Raw genomic sequence first — 21,326 nt, forward strand, 5'->3', positions numbered from 1 at the left:
TTCTGACAGCCCCTGGTACCCTGTATTTACTTCCCAAGATGTTAGAGTCGCAGTTTGCCGCTAGGGATAATTTACTTGCCAACTCGTGTCTCCTAACATACCAAAGGTGCGGATAGCACTCCTCATCTACCTTACCGCGTAACACACTGTCCTGTGTATAATGTGATATCACCACAGATATGCACACTAGCTAGATAACAAGCCTGTACCTGTACCCAAGCCAAAATCCTGCACCTAATACTTTTTAGCCTCTTTATCCTTACCTTTCTTTTTCGGCGGGCCTGTTTGCGCCTACACCATAACCTGCTGCAAACCCTTCCCAGAGATAATAGAGAGACTCAGTTCCATAATTGAAATTCCATGGCACTGTGCATTTCACAGGTTCCTAATGCTTAACGGATTCGGATTTGACCACACAAATAAAGTGCTTGGTATTTATAAATCTCCTTTTATTTGGAATATTTATGTTAGGAAATGCCCAGACTTACATACAATATATAAAAGACAAATGAAATAAAATATTCAATTTAAACAACCATCAATCGTGGTGCAATGTTCATTGACATAAGTTCTTGGAATAGCAGTTTGGCAGCATACGGAAGCCGCACTTGAGATATCTGCGTCTTATTCTTACAGCCCTTACACTCAAACGTGTTATTTCGTAAATTGGCGATTGCAATCAACCCACAGAAATTGCAAACATGTATCCGATACGGGTCTGAAACTTCAAACAAACGTTCTCGTAAAAATTGTGCAGCACCGTGAGAAATTTGACAATCCCGTTCCATTTCACCGAAACGTAGACCACCATCTCGACCACGACCCTCCGTAGGTTGACGCACCAAAATCTGTACTGGACCTCTTGCCCGAGAGTGAATTTTATCGTCCACCATGTGCTTAAGACGTTGATAATAGGTAGGACCAAGGAAAACTTGGGCATTGATTTTTCGTCCTGTGTGGCCGTTGTACATGACCTCATTGCCTCGCAAGTGATATCCGTAGTCCTGAAGGAAAGTTGAAATTTTCTGTACGTTGACGGCATCGTTGAATGGTGTCGCGTCACCGATTTCGCCTTTGTTCGAACCCAGTTTGCCTGTTTAAATCGAATTCAATTAGAAAACAATTTCAATGAAAACGAAATAAGCGAGGCTCACCTTGTAAGCATTCAATTAAATGGCCAATTGTCATACGAGACGGGATAGCGTGAGGATTAATGATAATATCAGGTGTTAGCCCTTCGCATGTGAACGGCATGTCTTCTTGGCGATATTGAATACCACATGTACCTTTTTGTCCGTGACGGGAAGCAAACTTGTCACCAATCTGCGGGATACGAACCGATCTGACTCGAATTTTACAGAACTTATAGCCTTCGCTGTTTAGCGTAAGCATGACTTGGTCCACGATACCAGTTTCAGAGTGACGCAGGGAAGTCGATGCGTCTCGTTTGGTGAAACGTTTTGTTGTGCCGTCCAACTAAGAGATTTGAAGAAGAATGTAATTGAGACGTATTTAAGAAAATAAATAGTTGCTTGATTTTACCTCGTCATCATTTTCTGGGAGTGTAATTGTCTTTCCGATGACCACATCGTCACCAGACACACGAATTCCAGGTGCAATAATTCCGTCATCATCCAGTTTGTCGTAGTGGGAGTTACGCATTCCCTGGCATGTTTGCCGATTTGGTTTCTCGAACTGTTCTTCCTGATCGCCTATTCGTTTGTTCTCAGAGTCTTTGTATGAACGGTAGAAAACGGATCTGAAGAAGCCTCGTTCGACTGCCGAAGCATTTAAGATGACACTGTCCTCCTGATTGTATCCAGTGTAACACAAAATTGCTACGATTGAGTTGATTCCAGCAGGCAATTCTCTGAACCGAAGGTATTCCATGGAACGTGTGGTTACCAAGGGTTTCATTGGGTAGTAAAGTACGTGGGCCAAAGTGTCCATCCGGACGTGGAAGTTTGTGATATATACACCCATGGCTTGTTTACCCATAGCACTTTGGTAGGTATTACGTGGGCTCTGGTTGTGATCAGGGAAGGGGATAATCGAGGCACAAACTCCAAGTATCATAGCTGGGTGGATCTCACAATGAGTGTAAGTGGTACAATATGCGTATTCTTTGTCTTGTTTCAAATCATATGGTGACATGGCGATCATGGTAGTTTCCTCTTCGAGTGTGTCGATATATTCGACTACGCCGGAAGCTACGAGTACCTGCCAACTGTAGTTGTTGTAGTCACGTTCTTTCAACATTTCAATGTGTTGTTTCTTCAACAAAAGGTTTCCGTTCTCTACAATCAAAAGAGGTCGACAGATACGTCCCGCATCTGTATAGATCCTAATCTCGCGATCCCTAATATCACGAATCATCGATACTTCTGATACAATGATGTCCATCTGACGACGTAATTTTCTGAGAGTTGCCATCAACTGTTCCGGATCACGATGGATTCCTACCCAGCAACCGTTTACGAAAATTTTCGTTGCATCAGCGATAGCAGATGGGGCGATTTCTTCTAGATTTTCCATAGACCACTCCTCCAAGAACTCTAGGATAGGCGAAGGTTGTGATCCGACAGAAATATAAGCCATGAGAGCCAGATTTTTTACAAGACCGACAGCAGCACCTTCAGGTGTCTCGGCAGGGCACAACATACCCCATAGGGTGTTGTGTAATTGACGAGGCTTGGCCAGTTTACCATCACGACCAATCGGTGAGTTGACTCGACGTAAATGGGATAGTGTGGAGGCGAATGTAAGACGATTCAACACCTGAGACACTCCGGCACGGGCCATGTGAGCCTTTTTCTGATCACCCCAGTTGCCTGTAGCCAGGGAATATCGAAGCCCATCCGTAATAATATTCGTCTTAATAGCCAATTCCAAATTGAAGTCCTTTCCACGATCGATGAACTTTTGTGAGTACATTCTTACTTCCTTCATTAAGTTTTTAAATAGTCCACGGAACAAGAACGCCAGTAAAGGTCCGGCCAAGTCCAATCGTTTATTACCGTAGTGATCCCGATCATCCAGTTCACGACGACCCAACGCAGCCAACAACAGCCTATGTACCATGTAACCCAAAAAGTAAGCTTTTTTCGTTTCACAGAAATCAGACACTCCCACATGAGGCAACATTTCCTTTTGCAAGATTTCCTTAGCGTATTTGATACGTTTTTCCTTCGTGACACCTGGTCGGGCGCCTCTTGCTCCAATGAAATTCAAAGCGACGTTTTGTTCTTGAACCACGAAAGCTTCGTCCAATGAGGGCTTGACCATTTCCATCATTTCAGGATCGTCGAAATCGTAAATTATGTGCTCGAGAATATCTCGATCAGCTACGAAGCCTAGAGCTCGGAATACAATCATAATTGGGATTTCTTGCTTGATGTAAGGCAGGACCGCGATGATTCTTTGACCGATTGCTGATTTCTTGATACTCTGACCACCTCGGGCCATCATATTCACCCACAATGTCGAAGTGGGTCGAGAGCTGTGTTCCAAGCAGGATCGGATTTCAGACTTAAAAGCATATTTGCCGTCTTTCATGCTGAAAACGTATACTGTGTTGGTTGCCATCTTCTCCTGAGCGATGAGTACTTTCTCTGATCCGTTGATGATGAAATAGCCGCCGGGATCCAACGGGCACTCATTCAACTCTGTTAAATCACGATCTGTAAGCTGACTCAGGAGGCAGTAGGTGGACCGAAGCATAATTGGGATTTTTCCTATGAATGACTTCTGATGCTGGGTTTCGATTGGATCTTGTCCTTCGACGATTTTAGTTTTTGTGATGTCCACATAGAGCGGGGCGGAATAGGTTAGATTTCGCAGACGAGCCTCGTTCGGCATCATAGGACTTGGTGAACCATCCTTCTCCCAGTGAGTGGGTTTCGACAGGTAAATTTGGTCGAATTTGAGAAGAAAGCGGGTCTGTGGATATATGAACAAATGAGCAAACTTACAAGTTTTGAAATGAAGGAGAAAGAGGTCCTTACCGGTGTCTCAATTTCGCCAGATGTGTGTTGCGCTTCGGCTTGCAAATCGATAGCGGGCGAGTCCTCGACGATACGCTGAACGGACATTTGAATGAATTCATCGAAACTGTCCAATTGTTGTCGGACGAGACCTTTCTCGTCGAAGTAAGCGTTGATAACGATCCAGCAAGCTTCTTGCCACAACTCGTGGGAGATTTCTTCGGCATTCTCCTGCTCGTAATACTCTGCAATTTGGGATTATGGGTGGATTAATGACTGAATTGATACTATTAGTTTGCACTAGACACCGGTACCCGCAAATTCAATCACTAGTCTAAACTAACAACGGCAAACAAATAAAGAAATGAAAACCTGTTGGTCTCAATTTTTGCTATCTGCGGGCAGAAATTGCAGCCCTCATTGGTTTCATACGCGACTAGACTACTCCCGACAATTGCAACAAATGTGAAATTACAAATTATTCACTGACAAAATCGTTCTTTTCTACTGTTTTCCTTTTCCGCGTATTTACAAGAGAAAATCTCTCGGAACCATCGCCACAACAAATGCAGACGCCATTGGCAAAGATTAGACCAACTGAGCGCTTGTATTATCGCTAAACTAAATTAAAACTTGTAAAACTTACCTTCCTCATTGTCGTACATCATCTTGACGCCTAATTTCTATAAACTCACTTGTTTTACTCGCGAAATATCAAAATTTACACGCCAGGAACTTTGGCGTGTGCTATTGCCGCGAGCAGTTCGGCAAGAATTCGGAGGGCTGTCAAAATGCTTCCAGTTGATCTGGACAGGAAAGCGGCCTGGAATGTCATTCGGGTACTCATTCGTTCCAGAACAGGGTGTTCAGGATGTTTTTAGCGTTTCGTGACATGGAGGACTGCGCGGTGTCAGATCAGTAAATGAAATGTGTTTTCTTTGAGTTATAAGTGAAATAGAGTAGAACATAGCGTGGAAATAGGCGACTCAAATGAGGTATAATATTCAAAACATGTTTCATAAAAATATTTACTAGAAACAACTTACAATCCAGATTTTGTTCCAGTGAAATTTCTGCCGTGCAAATCGCTCGTGAAAACAAAGATAAGAAATGTTTGGTGTTTACCTAAAAATGTGTAAGTAATGTGATACTTGTGAGGCAAAAGAAGACAAAAATGACTTCCTCTTAGGAAAATTACCTGACGATTATCCTTGCAATTTGTTTGAATCCTCCTTTAGACATCCCTTTCAAAATCGCAGCACGAATTGATTCTTTCTATTTGTGTGTGAGAAGTTTAACTATAATAAAAGCTCAAGACATTGCAACTGTGAATATGGGACTTTCCATATGGTTACCAAAAAGAGCTCGCTTTCAGTAAGTCGCCAATCATATAAGACCAATAAGCATCCTATGGATCAATACCAAACGTCATACAATTTCACAAGCAAACTGCATCCAATTCTTAAAGCGGAATTTTTTCTGATGAATAATGCAACCTCGCCGTAGCTGGACGTTTTATTACATAGTCACCCCTTTCCCTAGATAAGCTTGGACAGCTTCAAGTTGATATTTTAAGGGCACAGTATGATTTCGAATGCTTATTCAGCCCCTTCCTGCCTGCGAAGATAGCATAGCTTCCGTCAATCCAAGGACCATCCTACTCTATAAAAAAAAACTCTTCCAAAGTTTGAAGTTTGAGGACGCCGAGTCAAGGTGCAGCGCGGTCTCGTACCATTTCTCATATTGACTGCACAAAAATCGAGTCGGCCAACCATGGCGGTAGGATTAAAATCCAAGATTATATAGAAGAACTGGGCGCGGGATGAAAGCTCTGAAGGTTATTCTATTGTTCCTTTTTATATTGAAATTAAAAATTCAGCAATAGAGTAATATTCACAGCGTGCATCCCGGGCCCAGTTCTTCTACTTAATTTTGGATTTTAATCCTATCCGCGCCCGGCGGAAGTCTCCTATTTTCCTCGGCCAGGCTCAGTCCGGTCGCCTCAAGCCAGGGGCTTACAGATCGACTCGGTGGCGTAAATCTCCATCTGCAAAACCGACCAACGTGCCCTCCTCTGCTACGGGGAGCAAGAGCACCCCGTTATACATCACGTTCCAGAGCAGAGGGTTCAACACCGAGCCTTGTCGTATCCCCGCTGTGATGTATTCATTGGGCCCGTCGTCCGTCCCGTACCAGAGAGCTCTGTCCGCCAGGTAGCCCAGTAACCAGGTGCATTAATTCTGGCCAATGACTTCTTAATGCGGTCCCAGTCGGCGGAGTTGAATGCATTTTTTACATTCACCGTCACCACGGCACAGCACTTGCTAGAAAGCATTGTTTCTTGAACCAGGTCCACCACCCTTCCTACCGCGCCAACAGTAGAGCAAGCTTTCCGGAACTCATATTGTTCATCCGTATGTGCTCGAACATCTTCCCCGTGGTGTCCAACAAACAGATAGACAGATAGGATGCTGGGTCCCCCGGTGGCTTGCCGGGTTTGAGCAACAACACCAGTTTTTACCTTTTCCATTGTGGGGGAAATACACCTTCTGCCATGCACCCCTCGAAGGTATTTATGAACCAACCAGGTCTGGTCCCCACCGCCAGGTTCAGCTCTTTATTAGGGACGCTATCCAAACCCGGAGCCTTGCCATCGCCGATCCTTCCGCAGACCTCCCGAAGTTCATCATCGGTAACGCGAGGTATTACATCCAGGAAGGAGCATGGTTACAATTTTTCGTAGAAGCCGTGGGCAGGTTACTTGGGGCGACCTTTGCCCCTGCAACTTCTTCATAACCAGCCTGTAGGCCATGCCCCACGGGTTTATGTTGGCATCCACACACAGTCGCCTAAAGCAATCTCTTTTGCTTATTCTGCCACGCAACGTCCTATAATTCCGTTCGCGCTTTTCGTGATCAGGTCTTCCCCTAGATTGATGGAAATGCCTTCTTGCTTGACGGCATGCCGATTTCGGTTCCGCTGTTTGGGTTGCCATGCCATGCAGGTCATCATGACCCGCCAGAGCTTCAGAGAACGCATCCTGTTCGAACGCCCTCGTCGTCCAGCCCGGGATCCCTACTCGCTTTCTGCCAGCATTCAACCCGCCACTTGGCCCACTAGCGACTTTAATAAAGATCGCCTGGTGGTCGCTGTGCGTCTAATGCTCACTGACATACCAGGTGGCTCCCCTCGCCAATGCGGTACTTACGTACGTGAGGTTAACGATAGAGCCCAGGCCTCTCCCTCTGAACGTAAATGAGTTCCCAACATTAGCAAGTACAACATCCAACTCGGCAAATGTCTCGAGCAGGATACGTCCTCTCTCGATTGTCCTTCGGCTACCCCACTCAGAGGTCCAGGCATTGAAGTCACCCGCTATGATTTTCGGGGTATGACTCGTTGCGTCCAACACCAAATAGTGCAGCATCTCCTCATAATGCGCACGTGTTGCGCTAGGAGGAGCTTAACAGTTGTAAACATGAATCCCGCCCAACTTTGCTCTCACGAAACCAAGTTCCGGAAGTTGCATAACTTTCTGAACGGCCCGCCCCAGGACACCACCACCATAGTTGCGATAGGGTTCACAGATAATGTCGACGTCAATTCTCTTCTCTTCTTCTCAAAGTTTCGCTGACAGACTTCCTCACAATTAGTAAAGTACCAACTTTGAAATCAAAGAAAAAATCTAACTTCCCACTTAATCAGATCTAAATAACAAGTGTGACGGAACTGCTCTGCTCACGCTGTATACTGTTGGATAAGAAATGCCATTCAGAGAAAGTAAACTTCAAGCGAGCTAAGTTCCAAATATAAGAACGAAATGGTCATCGATATACATTTCCTTTTATTCAGGATAACACACAAATATAAATGCTAAAGGCAACATAACAATATTTCAAACATATTTTTTGATACTCTCAAATGACCATCAATCGTGGTGCAATGTTCATCGACATAAGCTCTTGAAACAGTAACTTTGCCGCGTACGGAAGTCTCACTTGTGATATTTGTGTCTTATTCTTACAGCCCTTACACTCAAATGTATTATTCCTTAAATTAGCGATGGCAATTAACCCACAAAAGTTACAAACATGTATCCGATATGGATCGGATACTTCAAATAAGCGCTCACGCAAAAATTGTGCAGCACCATGGGAAATTTGACAGTCTCGTTCCATTTCACCGAAACGTAGACCACCATCACGAGCACGACCCTCCATAGGTTGACGTACCAAAATCTGTACAGGACCTCTTGCACGGGAGTGAATTTTATCATCCACCATGTGCTTGAGACGTTGATAGTAAGTGGGACCGAGAAATACCTGAGCATTGATTTTTCGTCCTGTGTGACCATTGTACATGACTTCGTTACCACGTAGCTGATATCCGTAGTCTTGAAGGAAAGTTGAAATCTTTTGTACGTTGACAGCATCGTTGAATGGTGTGGCATCACCGATTTCTCCTTTGTTTGAACCAAGTTTGCCTATTCAAGTGGTATTCAATTAAAAACTTTTTCAAAGATAAAGAAAACAATAAGCCCCTACCTTGTAAGCATTCAATTAAATGGCCAATTGTCATACGTGATGGGATAGCATGTGGATTAATGATAATATCAGGTGTTAGCCCTTCGCAAGTGAATGGCATGTCCTCTTGACGATATTGAATACCACATGTGCCTTTTTGTCCATGCCGGGAAGCAAACTTATCACCAATCTGGGGGATACGAACTGATCTCACTCGAATCTTGCAGAACTTGTAACCCTCACTATTCAGAGTAAGCATCACTTGATCCACGATACCAGTTTCAGACTGACGCAAGAAGGTTGATGCATCACGTTTGCTGAAGCGCTTGGTTGTACCGTCCAACTAGAAGTTATGATAAAAGAAACCGTTTTATCACAGTTCAAATATAAAAAATAGCATATTTTTACATCGTCTTCAGTTTCTGGAAGTGTAATGGTTTTGCCAATAACTACATCATCACCCGAAACGCGAATACCAGGAGCGATGATTCCATCATCATCCAGCTTGTCATAGTGAGCATTCCGCATTCCCTGGCATGTTTGCCGATTTGGTTTCTCGAACTGTTCTTCTTGATCGCCAATTCGTTTGTTCTCAGAATCCTTGTATGAGCGGTAGAAAACAGATCTGAAGAAGCCTCGTTCGACTGCCGAAGCGTTTAAGATGACACTGTCCTCCTGATTGTATCCAGTGTAACACAAAATTGCTACGATTGAGTTGATTCCAGCAGGCAATTCTCTGAATCGAAGATATTCCATGGAACGTGTGGTAACCAAAGGTTTCATTGGATAGTAAAGTACGTGGGCCAAAGTGTCCATCCGAACGTGGAAGTTTGTGATATATACACCCATGGCTTGTTTACCCATAGCGCTTTGATAGGTGTTACGGGGACTCTGGTTGTGATCGGGGAAGGGGATAATCGAGGCACAAACTCCAAGTATCATAGCTGGGTGGATCTCACAATGAGTGTAAGTGGTACAATATGCGTATTCTTTGTCTTGTTTCAAATCATATGGTGACATGGCGATCATGGTGGTTTCTTCTTCCAGGGTATCGATATATTCGACTACCCCAGATGCTACGAGTACTTGCCAACTATAGTTGTTGTAGTCACGTTCTTTCAACATTTCAATGTGTTGTTTCTTCAACAAAAGGTTTCCGTTCTCCACAATCAAAAGGGGTCGACAGATACGTCCTGCATCAGTATAGATTCTAATCTCACGATCCCTAATATCACGGATCATCGATACTTCTGATACAATGATATCCATCTGACGACGCAATTTTCGGAGAGTTGCCATCAACTGTTCCGGATCACGATGGATTCCGACCCAGCAACCGTTTACGAAAATTTTGGTTGCATCAGCGATGGCAGAGGGTGCGATTTCTTCTAGATTTTCCATAGACCACTCCTCCAAGAACTCTAGAATAGGAGAAGGTTGTGATCCGACAGAAATATAAGCCATGAGAGCTAAATTCTTTACAAGACCGACAGCAGCTCCTTCAGGAGTCTCGGCCGGACATAACATCCCCCAAAGTGTATTGTGTAATTGACGAGGTTTGGCCAGTTTACCATCACGACCAATTGGTGAGTTGACGCGACGTAAATGAGACAATGTGGAGGCGAATGTAAGACGATTTAACACCTGAGACACTCCGGCACGAGCCATGTGAGCTTTTTTCTGATCACCCCAGTTGCCTGTAGCCAGGGAATATCGCAGTCCATCCGTAATAATATTCGTCTTAATGGCCAATTCCAAATTGAAGTCTTTTCCACGATCGATGAACTTCTGTGAGTACATTCTTACTTCCTTCATTAAATTTTTGAATAGTCCACGGAACAAGAACGCCAGTAGCGGTCCGGCCAAGTCCAATCGTTTATTGCCGTAGTGATCCCGATCATCCAATTCACGACGACCCAATGCAGCCAAGAGTAATCTGTGAACCATGTAACCCAAAAAGTAAGCCTTTTTCGTTTCACAGAAATCAGACACTCCCACATGAGGCAACATTTCCTTTTGCAAAATTTCCTTAGCGTACTTAATACGTTTTTCTTTCGTGACACCTGGTCGGGCACCTCTAGCTCCGATGAAGTTTAAAGCAACGTTTTGCTCCTGAACAACGAAAGCTTCATCCAACGAGGGCTTGACCATTTCCATCATTTCGGGGTCGTCGAAATCATAGATTATATGCTCGAGAATGTCTCGATCAGCTACGAATCCTAGGGCTCTAAAGACAATCATAATTGGAATTTCTTGTTTGATGTATGGCAAGATAGCGATGATTCTCTGCCCGATAGCTGATTTCTTAATACTCTGACCACCACGTGCCATCATATTTACCCACAACGTCGATACGGGTCTTGAACTGTGCTCTAGGCAAGATCGTATTTCAGTTTTGTAAGCGTATTTACCATCCTTCATGCTAAACACGTACACCGTGTTGGTTGCCATTTTTTCTTGAGCGATAAGGACCTTTTCTGATCCATTGATAATGAAATACCCACCGGGATCTAGTGGGCATTCATTCAATTCTGTTAAATCACGATCTGTGAGTTGACTGAGAAGGCAATAAGTCGATCGAAGCATTATAGGAATTTTTCCAATGAACGTTTTTTGATGTTGGGTTTCAATTGGCTCTTGTCCTTCGATGACTTTAGTTTTCGTAATATCTACATAAAGCGGGGCAGAATAGGTGAGATTACGAAGGCGAGCTTCATTCGGCATCATAGGACTAGGCGAACCATCCTTCTCCCAATGAGTGGGTTTCGACAAGTATATTTGGTCGAATTTAAGAAGGAATCGTGGCTACGAATAAATAATCAGTATAAAAACTCTTGCAGTCCAAGAAACTAGACTTAAATAAAATTTTACCGGTGTTTCGATTTCACCAGAGGTATGTTGTGCTTCAGCTTGCAAATCGATAGCTGGTGAATCCTCGACGATACGCTGAACCGACATCTATCAAGTAAAATAAGAAATTCTACATAGTATTGGTCTGAAATCTACAAGATTTTCTTGTACTGTTTACCTGAATGAATTCATCAAAACTGTCTAATTGTTGTCGGACGAGACCCTTCTCGTCGAAGTAAGCGTTGATAACGATCCAACAAGCTTCTTGCCATAGTTCATGTGAAATTTCCTCGCCAGTGTCCACTTCGTAATTCTCTGTAAAATTCAGGAAAAAATTATTGTCTCAGTAAATTGGTGAGTTAACATTTCTGAAAATATTTCTTTTCCTGTTAGATTGTTGTAGTTAGGATATTGACAATGTGATCTGTTCCGTATCAGTAGATTTTCACATTTTTAAGAAGATATAACGTTATGTCGAGAGTGGATTGCATCTGTTCATGTTGCAGAGTCGATGCATTGCTTCTTTACTTTCGTTGTCATTATCTTGATTAATCTCTATATTTCCAATGTTGAACTTACCTAAAGTTGCTTAATGTCGTCTCGTCTTAGGAGAAAGCAGTGTATTTAAGATAGGCGCTCATTAAAAAAGAATAGAAAAATGTATGGAAGGAGAAGTCCATACCACACATAGACACACATTTGAAAGGTAGCTCACCTTTGCAAATGTCTTTCTGGTAAACCAAAAATAATTGATCCAAAAGTAAATTTTCACAATTGTAGCCTTGATCTCAAATTATTCACGCGGTAAAACAAACCAAGCCACTGTGAATATTACACTACCTGGAGATCTTCTATTATGAAAAATTGTTTTACCTCAAAAACTCTTATCGGAGATCCATGATCGCAGGCTCCTTGTGCCGTCGAGCCTGAATCTGTACCCGATAAGTGCTCGGTTCTCCGCTATGTACTTATGTGATCTTGTAGCGTTATTTAAATAGCATACTTATGAGTACTTGGGGTCAGTCTTGACGTAGCCTTCTACAAGCGCTTTTGTATTTCTTGTAACTGTTTTTTGTTTGTAATTAAGTGTGATAAATGGTGGGGAGGATAAAAGGCTTACTAATGTAAATTTAAAACTTTTTTGATTGTAGATTGATAAATGGAGCCGCTGCAAAGCCTGCAATTGGAGGACTCTAGTTATGACTTTCAGTGGATTAATGTCAGGTAACTTGGTTTTTTTGTACTTGAATTTTTCATAAAAATTTTCAAAAGTTGTTTAAAATATGATTAACATGTTATCAACATTTAATTGAATTCTAATTAATTCACCCACTAAACAAATGCAAACCTTCTAGTGTTGTTTCCCCCCCTTAATAGGCTTGAGATATATCATATATCCCCCTGGGAAAAAACATTTTCATCTGACAACCCGGTGAGGGTGGTTGTCGTTTTTTCATCGAAAGAATAAATGTTTTTCCCAAATAATTCGATAACCACCAACTATCTGTAAACCTTATTCAACTCGACTCTTCCGCTCCTTAACTGAAGAAAGTGTGCGCATAAGCATAGGGTAGCTCATGATTCTCCTACAGGGCTGTAATTGTACAATTTTCCATGAAATAGGGAAATATAAATAGGATGCCGCTTTGCTTTTAAATGATAAATTTGATCGAGGAAAGTGAGTCTTTGTTTCATTTGACGCACCTAGGGCAAATTCGCCACTTTTCTCAGACATAGGTTTGGTCCGGGTAAAGTCAAGGGACTCTCAAGTCACCATTAAGCCTACGAAGCTTGACATCTTTGTAGTTTGCAAAGGCACATGCCTACAAAAAATCTGCTAGTTGACTGGGAAAAGTGAACTTCTGGACCAACAACTGAACCTTACGCTATTTTGCTCAGGACTGAAGCCAATATAAGAAGCCCAGGTTTGATTCCCTACTTGACCCAAGAATAGCAGTGCCTGATTATGTGACATGCTTCCTTCAGTCTACGAGGTTAGTTTGCACCTTCTTGAAGCTAGGACGAATTCATTTCTACCCAAATTTTTTTTCTGACTGACGAAGGTTGGAATAGCACGTGGAACTTGAAAGGCGGAAGCATTCTCGTTTTGATTCTAACAACGATTGCTAAAGAATGAAATAATTAATTTGGAAGTTGCGTCAGTTAAACACTGAAGGAAATAAAATAAAAGGAAAAGGAAATAAAATAAAAGGAAAAAATAAAAAACAACGTATCTTTTAAGTATATCGATTCAGGACGTGTCCAACGCATGGCGAATATCCTCGAGTACACAAATAAAGTACAAGAAAGTTTTCCTACGAGAGCTGTTTGGAAAAATATACCCTCCGGAATTTCAAAACGAATTTGTCCATTATATTGATGTTTCTGGAGGAAATCTTCAACCTAGATAAAACCACCTGCGAAAGAATCCTCTCCATTTACATCACGTTCTCCACATTTACTTTTCCACATATTCAGTCATTCTAGCAGAAAATCCCAAAACCGTTTCTCCACTTCCTGATCCTCCTTTCAAAAACCTCATGCATTCGTAGCTCGCAAAACCGAAGAGACTGGTCAACAGGATTCAGCTTGAACGCCTACAGGAGACCCTAGGCTAGGGATTCTCACTTACAAAACCATTCCCTCAAAATAACCACCTCACCTCATAATTTGAGGTCTTTCAGCTTTACTTCCTCTTGTTTCCTTCAACATCTGGTGCTAGGTTTGTACAACTGTGTAGAGTCAAGCCAGATTTTCGATGCCTTAAGGAACTCTTCAGCTATATTCATTCAAGTCAGCGCCTCGTGTAGCCTTCTTTTCGGGTTGGAACATGAGGTAATGGAGTAACACGTGTTCTGGAACCCTCCAGGTGCTACCGCATTTCAGAAAACTCCGAGAATCATCCAGCCCAAAGCGGTGAAAATCCTACTTATAGCAGCCCTCAATTCCTGTGAGGAACTTCATGAGGAGGTAACTAGTTTCCCTATGATTTTGCTCGATTCTTTCCTTAACGCTAGATTGCCAACCATGAGTCAAAATAACTCCTGAAAAATTCCCCACTACTTAATTTCTTTTTTTTTAAGTTCACAGCGATCTCTGTCTGGCTATGCATTCCCCAAACAGTCGTCAGTGCGCCTCCATTGTAGGATCACTCGTATCCTCGCTCTTCTTGGGGGTTAGTTCGTTTGAAATTTGTGTTTAGGTAAAGACAAAATTGGAAGAATATCGATTTTTAACAATAGAAGACGACGAGGAGGAGATTTTATGAGATGATAGTGACGATTACGATTTTGAAGATAACTTGGAAGTGGATGATTTTAATTCTGATGATTCAGATATCGATCCTGATTTCTTGCCATCAATAATTGTTGACGAGGAAGATGAGGACGCTATCGTTTTCCACGAAATCAGGAGGATAGAAGAAATGCAGTAAAACATAAAAAAAAAAGAGAAAAACCAGCAAAAGCGACGTTCCATTTTCAAAATGTGCAAAATTGGTCGCTGGTAGCTCAAAAGAACGTCCCGAAATAGTGTCTCTAGACTCACTAGTAGTCTTAGGAAAGGATGGGACATCGTGGCAAACGGAAGGCTTTCCCAACACCGGAAAGACAAAAGTAATTAATATTATTTACATTAAACCTGGGCCTAATCCTTCCACGAATTATTCGTTTGATCTCTTGGATCGTTTTGAGCTATTTTTTCATCTCAAATCCTTGAGTTGGTCGTGTTTCACACAAATCAAGAAATAAGAAGACAGAAATTGAAATATAAAAACCCCAAAAATTTCAGTATTAACGAAATGAGTAAGGAAAAATGAAAAATCAACGCCTATCTTGGATTACTAATTTTGGCAGCTCAAAAGGATAATCATCTTATTGCAGATTGTTTACCCCAGGAAAAATACTGTGGGGATCGTTACAAAGCCTGCATGTCACGCACTCGATTTAATTTCTTGACTAATTGTCTTGTTTGACGACAAAGAAACCCGAGAAAAACGCAATACTAGGCTTGCGCCAATTGGAGAAATATGGAATATCTTGGTTGAGAATTGGAAAAAGCATTACAAACCTGGAAGTTATCTCACCGTCGACGAACAACTAGTCGGGGTTAGAGGAAAATGTCCATTTAGGATGTACATCCTTTCAAAACCGAACAAGTAGGCCTAAAAATAATAATGATGTGTTACTGCAGTTCTAAATACATTATAAATGCCATATCGTACATTGGAAAAGGAACAGTTCCTGAAGGACAAGGTGCAGGGGAATATTTTGTTACAAAATTAGCTGAAACAGTTAAAAACAGCCATCGCAATATTACTATGGGCAATTGGTTTACCAGCTTGCCACTGCTCAAAAAGTTGAGAACAGAATTCGGACTGGCAGCCATAAAAAACAATAAAAAGAGCTACCAACCAAATTTACAGATGTCAAGTATCGTAAGAGAAGCACAGACTCCTCTTTTTTCCTTCTCCGACACCATATCACGGCTGTTTCTTGTAAGCCAAACTCTACGAAGTTAGTAACATTGGTTTCGACTTTATGCTGTGACTCATCAATTACGGGTAAACCTAGAATGATACACAATTTCAATGAAGCAAAGCATGGAGTAGACGTTTTTGACCAACTATGTCCACACATGAACGCTAATAGAAAAACTCGAAGGTTTGCCTATGTGCTTCTTGTGTGTGGGTGTGATACACATAGTCTGCATAAATGCTGTTGTACTACTGACTGTAAATCAGATACAGTCACAACTTTCATAAAAAATGGATGGATGGACTTCATGATAAACCTGCAAGATCGACTGCCAAAAGATTGGTTGATAAAAAGAGGCTCCCATCCTAAACTAATTTGCGGAGAGCATAAAAAAATATGTGCCTTCAATGTACCTATAAATGAGTCTTACTATATACTAAGTATTTTGATTGTTGGCAATCTAGGATTAATCTTCATGTTAGAAAATTTAGCTGATTTCATTCAGAGCAGAGGCTGTCAGTGATAACCAGGCGTTTACTGTTCTCTTTTATTAAGGCAGAATCGTCTCTTTTCTTGAATGGAACGAAAGCAAATGCCTTCAACCTGGACGAAGTCGTCCGTAGCTTTGGCATGCGTTTTGTTTAAAATAGTAAGCACGTTGAAGACGTGGACAACATTTACTCTTCGATTGGTACAGACCACGATCAACTAGACCAGGCCCGCTTATTTAAACAATATAAACTACTGACGATTCCACAGATCCATCAATCTTTTCAGAAGTTGTCTCATATGCCCTGCCAGTGGTGACAGGACATGGTCTATGCCATTGATCTAGGACCTGCCTATCAAGAATACCTATTTCGTCAACGAATTAAAGATCGTGACCAAATTCCCCACTTGTTAGAACTGCCTGCGTTTCTTGCCAAGTGCATGATCATTGCATCCAATACGGACTGTTCACGTTAAAATACATTTTGTTGAATGAAATTGAGTATCTTTCTATATAAAATGCATTGTTTTCAAGTTATTTGCGAAAAACCCATTTAAAAATATACCTTTTTCGATGAAAAACATGTTTGAATATGAATAAATAGAAAACTACTATTTGTACGAATAATTTTCATAATAAATTTTATGTTTGCAATTGACTATTTAATCGATTTATGTGCCACACTCCCCGGGAGCGCACTTCGGCGCTATATAACTTTTGTTTCTTATGCCGCCGTCTACTCTCACCCCAAATTTCATATCAGTCGATCTTGGCTGAAAGAATTCGTCGCACTCGATTTTCAGCTTCAATGAGTGGACTATCGAGGCCTTTCGCAAACATTTCCCGTTGACTATGGGATATTTTAACATTAAAGTTCCGTAAGGATCTAATTATAAATCTACAATTTTTTCCAAACCATATTCGCAGTTTAGTTTTGAGAAAATTAGCGTTAGCCCAATTCAGTACACTTTCAGCTTATTTTATAAAATTTTAAAAAATGTTCTTCATTCCAGGTTGGATATTCATCTTGCGCCAGGGAAACACTATTCTCTAGAAGAGGCTTCTCAAAGGAGCACCAATGAAACCACGAAAACTCAGAAAATTTGTCTTTAAAAAACGTTTATCGTCTAAGCGAATTTGGTATTTTCTTCATTATATCTCTATCTCTAAACATCACTTGAAACTATTCTATTTTTAGATTTCTACAGTGTCAACCACTTTAAATGTGCACCGCAATCACACCTATTGAATTGTGGCCACAATGCGTTTCCATACAGCTTAGTATTGCAGATTTCCCTGTAGTTGAAGAAAGTAAATATCCTATAGGGGATGCTAATACCTTAGGGGTAACGGTTGCACACCATCCCTGATTTCAAACAGTTTCCGCAGGAAGACCATTGCGCTAAAAGGGAAGAAGGAGCAACAAATCTAGTGCATTGGGACGGAAATCCAGCAAAGTAAACTTTAGGTACGAAATTCTCTATTTCAAATCCACAATTTTTTTCTAACTTTCCTATAATTTTAGATACGAAATACCAATTTCATTTGTTATGAAATATTAATTGCGATCCTAGCAAGCGCGTGCTCCAACGCGAACATTTATTCATATAAAGCGGGAAAACTATTCTAAAAACCATTACGGCACCAAATTATCACGATCAGACTAATGCACTCAGTATTTCAAAACGTTAATGGATTACCTTCTCCATCTTCGTACATTGCTTCCACGTTTTCCTTCGCCGAACCAGCTTTGTTGATATTTCAGACGAAATACCGCGGTATACTGACGAGAAGTCTTTATTGGATAGCGATGTGTGCGTTTACATAATGGTGAAAATCCTATTGTGAAAATTGTGTGCTCTTCTTCTTGTTGGAGTGATTGGAAAATATGAGCTTTGTGGTTTTGTTGCGATAATTAAAAATAGCAATAAATGAAAGATATGATATTTTCATTTGAATAAACCCTTATTCCTTTAGTGATTAAACTTTCTACCAAACCTCACTTTGGGTAGAGTTGAGAGGGGAATCCCCGGAATGTGGAGTCGAGCTTATAGGAACTTCCCTTCCCCTCTCTCTGCGTATGTTTTCTGTTTGGACTAATTTGGTCCTTTTTTGCTGCTGAAAAGGGTTTAGAAGAAAAATGTTTATCTAAACGTTCTTGCATTCATTCCTTATCATAAAAATTTTGCAAAACAGAAAATGTACTGACTGTCATAGAACTGCGCTATGGAAGTGCTTCAATCCTACTTTTACCTATGTCAAGTATTTTCTTTGTTATTACTATGAACCCTTGCAAAGTAGACCGTTAAGTTTTCTTTTATTTGAACTCCAATTTCAGTTTTATCCTTAAAACTGCGTAAATGAGCCACGCACTGAAAGTCGGAGTGTAGAATCCGCGGGGCAGCCGCTTTTCCGCTTATAATAGTGCAGGATTTTTAGAATTTCATATATATTAAATCGCTTTGAAAGATTACAAAGCAATATTTTCCAAGGAGGCAATGAAATGCGAAAATAATTTGTAGTGGAAGAGCAAAATTTGAGTATCAAAAAGAATTTTTCCCCTTAAAATGTACAGAGAATGACACCCAATCTGATTGGCAATAAAAGGAAGGAAAGAATATTCGTCCTGTAGGGATTTTATATTCATGGTGAGATTTCCTGTTTGTAAAGAAAACAATTGTATTCGGTAGAATTCAATCCTAGTTGGGTCTCTCCTAGAGTAGTTAATCCAAAAAGTCCATGGATTCTAATACTCACTTGTACTAAAAAGATAACCTCGCCATACTCCCTCCAACTTGCGACTAACTTCACATCATTGCAATCACTTGTCAAAGTGATTTTTGCGATTGTTTATAATACTTTGCCTACTTAGTGATAGCTTTTAATCAATCATTTTAGCTGATATAAGTGTTACTATCAATTCGATTATAACCATTGACTTTTGGTAAGTAGCTCATATATCAAATTTCAAACGAATCATGCCGCGTTGTGTAATATTCGCGATGAAATTTATAAATGTTTTGCGGGCCTCATGATAAGAGCTCGGGGATGTGTTTCTCCCCCCAAGAGAAGCTCTGCATTTCTCAATTCGAATTCCTTGAAAGATCACACTAAGATAATTCTCATTATTTTATCTTGACCTGTATTGTTGGCTAGCAAGTTTCTAGAGGCGCCATGCTAACATTAGACTAGCATTGTCCGAGCGTTCGCTGAACTTTGAACGATGCTGGTGCCGATTAGAAAGTGCGCTCATGAGATTCAGACGGTTATCAGCGAATGATTAGAATGTCATAATTTTAAATTAGATTTGTCTACTTGCCCATTGAGTGCGAAACGTACAAGTTCACTAATTGCTAGCTAGCTTATCAGATGGATCGCTGAACGCAGCTCTCAGGCACGAGAACGGCGTGCGTGTGCTGCGTCGCTACCATTTGGCGTAACAGCCGCATGTTATCTATCATTTGCTTTTGGATTATCATCATAGCATGATACGACAAAATTCTTCGGGGTATCATAGCTCAAGTGGTGATGACGATGGCCATTCTCGACTCGCTGCGACTGTGAGTATCTGACACTCGTTGGCTTAGCCGTACTTGGCCTCTCTTATCTACGGCCGTGTAGTCTGCAGTGCTGTGCGAACGTTCTACTGGCTGTCGACTAGTAGTTCCGCTGCTGGAATCGTAGGAGGTGAACTCGCTCGCAATTAGCGTGCTCCATTCATGTGATGCTCGTCGCGCTAGATTTTTAACCCTGTTACCAACGTCGGACGGGTGTGTAGTCTTGAGATCAGTAGACTCAGTTGCTTCCGGCATTCAGCGGGGAACATCTGCATTGGAATCATACGATTGCTGTCCCCACTTAGTGAGGCTCTGGATTCCATCTCCATAGACTCGAACGTAGTGAGCTCTCGGGTGTTCCGTTGAGCCGCCAACCGTCGAAAAATATCTTTTCGCGCGATTAATGCTCGCATCACTGTATGGCTGCTCTGACGATTTTATTTTCGCTAACTGCGCATGACATGGAGCTGCAAAATCACGATGAGTTGACGGAATTTTGCTCTTGCGATTTGTTTCCCTTTTTGCGCTACGCCTGTTCGTTAACTGCTTTCCTCTTCGATTAGAACTAGTATTGTGTGGCGTGGGATTTTCGCCCCAATAGCATTTCGGGCACTGTGCCAAGGAACATTGTACGTGCCTGGCGACTCGTGGAAAGTGGTGCATACACTGCCGGTTTCGTTGCATTGCCGCCCAGTTTTATTATGTGCAGTGATAGGCACTCGATTCGTATCTTTACGCCAGCGCACGTGTGCATAATCTGATGAATTGCGTGAATGCGACGAGTGTGACATTTTTCTAATTAGTTAGATACACTTGAGTGATAAATTGCATGTTTTGTGACTCGAGAACGTGTTCCTGGTGACGAGAACCAGTTCCAGGAGTATTAATATTTAGTGCAACTGAAAGATTGTCTGTGACATGAGTACGGTGGGAAACTGACTGGTATTTGCTTTGTGATCGGACAGTGGAGTAAGTACGTCCCAATTGATTATCATTAATCCCCATCCATCCATCAGTAAATTTGGTTTCTGATTATCATCTTTGTAATAACTTTCTTGACCTACGGTTTTCTTTGCTTGTTCAGTGGCTGTGTGTGTTTGTATTTTTCCAACCGACACAGAATCATCTGCTGAGCTTCGATTTGCCTCATATTCTTTCTGGTTGAAGATGCTCCACTCCCTGAGAACATATGACACCACAGTCTAACACTTGCGAGCCTGCGTTATAAGTTCCCCCTCTCATATGTACTGTGTCGAATACACAACCTCTCTGACTACTGATAACATTATTTTTTTCAATTAAGTGGAGCAAAACGAACTGATAGACTCCCAACGACGGTACAAGACGGCGTTTAGTTTACATTTGAGAAATCGCCCTTGTGTTTTCTGGTTCAGTACATGCTGGTCATGGCTGCTTGGGAAACGCAATGAGGAGAGAGATTCGCAGTT

At 41.6% G+C, this 21,326-nt stretch overlaps 3 protein-coding genes and 1 long non-coding RNA gene across 7 annotated transcripts in view; 2 read left to right on the top strand and 2 right to left on the bottom strand.

The window, feature by feature from the left end:
• Window positions 1–432: 432 nt before the first annotated feature.
• On the bottom strand, window positions 433–4,763 carry LOC119660227 (DNA-directed RNA polymerase II subunit RPB2). The gene is made up of 5 exons (XM_038068675.1): window positions 4,630–4,763; window positions 4,005–4,228; window positions 1,543–3,939; window positions 1,155–1,476; window positions 433–1,093 (listed from the first exon to the last, which is right to left on the bottom strand). Exons 1-5 carry the CDS (start codon window positions 4,649–4,651, stop codon window positions 528–530), a joined length of 3,531 nt encoding a protein of 1,176 aa, XP_037924603.1. The 5' UTR covers window positions 4,652–4,763; the 3' UTR covers window positions 433–527.
• Window positions 4,764–4,845: 82 nt separating this feature from the next.
• LOC119660229 lies at window positions 4,846–18,258 on the top strand. Of its 2 annotated transcripts, none has more exons than XR_005250413.1 (6): window positions 4,846–4,978; window positions 5,037–5,118; window positions 12,508–12,580; window positions 17,335–17,461; window positions 17,520–17,789; window positions 17,847–18,258. It is a non-coding gene; the product is annotated as an uncharacterized LOC119660229 (long non-coding RNA). The 2 variants fall into 2 exon arrangements; XR_005250412.1 differs by having other exon boundaries at window positions 4,850–4,978; window positions 5,049–5,118.
• LOC119660228 (DNA-directed RNA polymerase II subunit RPB2-like) lies at window positions 7,810–18,149 on the bottom strand. The gene is made up of 6 exons (XM_038068676.1): window positions 18,022–18,149; window positions 11,535–11,671; window positions 11,378–11,464; window positions 8,915–11,311; window positions 8,528–8,849; window positions 7,810–8,466 (listed from the first exon to the last, which is right to left on the bottom strand). Exons 1-6 carry the CDS (start codon window positions 18,038–18,040, stop codon window positions 7,901–7,903), a joined length of 3,528 nt encoding a protein of 1,175 aa, XP_037924604.1. The 5' UTR covers window positions 18,041–18,149; the 3' UTR covers window positions 7,810–7,900.
• Window positions 18,259–19,148: 890 nt separating the features above from the next.
• The window catches only part of LOC119659497 (kelch-like ECH-associated protein 1B), a 44,759-nt gene continuing 42,581 nt past the window's right edge, over window positions 19,149–21,326 (top strand). Inside the window, exon 1 of one of the 3 annotated variants that reach the window (XM_038067618.1) lies at window positions 19,149–19,265. The gene's annotated coding sequence lies outside the window, so the exon portion shown is untranslated. Of the gene's footprint in view, window positions 19,266–19,893; window positions 20,852–21,326 lie in introns of those variants that run through there. The other 2 variants (XM_038067619.1, XM_038067615.1) reach the window with 2 other exon arrangements.

The sequence above is a fragment of the Hermetia illucens genome, chromosome 6, assembly GCF_905115235.1.
Source record: "Hermetia illucens chromosome 6, iHerIll2.2.curated.20191125, whole genome shotgun sequence".
In the NCBI taxonomy this organism is placed as follows: Eukaryota; Metazoa; Arthropoda; class Insecta; order Diptera; family Stratiomyidae; genus Hermetia; species Hermetia illucens.

Bases quoted from the DNA above. Each gene is read 5' to 3' on its own strand.
- LOC119660227 (XM_038068675.1), bottom strand. From the start codon at position 4,651: ATGATGTACGACAATGAGGAAG. The intron at 4,229-4,629 runs GTAAGTTTTACA...CCCAAATTGCAG, and splicing joins GATGTACGACAATGAGGAAG to AGTATTACGAGCAGGAGAAT. The intron at 3,940-4,004 runs GTAAGGACCTCT...ATATATCCACAG, and splicing joins CTGGCGAAATTGAGACACCG to ACCCGCTTTCTTCTCAAATT.
- LOC119660228 (XM_038068676.1), bottom strand. The intron at 11,312-11,377 runs GTAAAATTTTAT...ATTTATTCGTAG, and splicing joins CTGGTGAAATCGAAACACCG to CCACGATTCCTTCTTAAATT. The intron at 8,467-8,527 runs GTAGGGGCTTAT...CCACTTGAATAG, and splicing joins TTTAATTGAATGCTTACAAG to GCAAACTTGGTTCAAACAAA.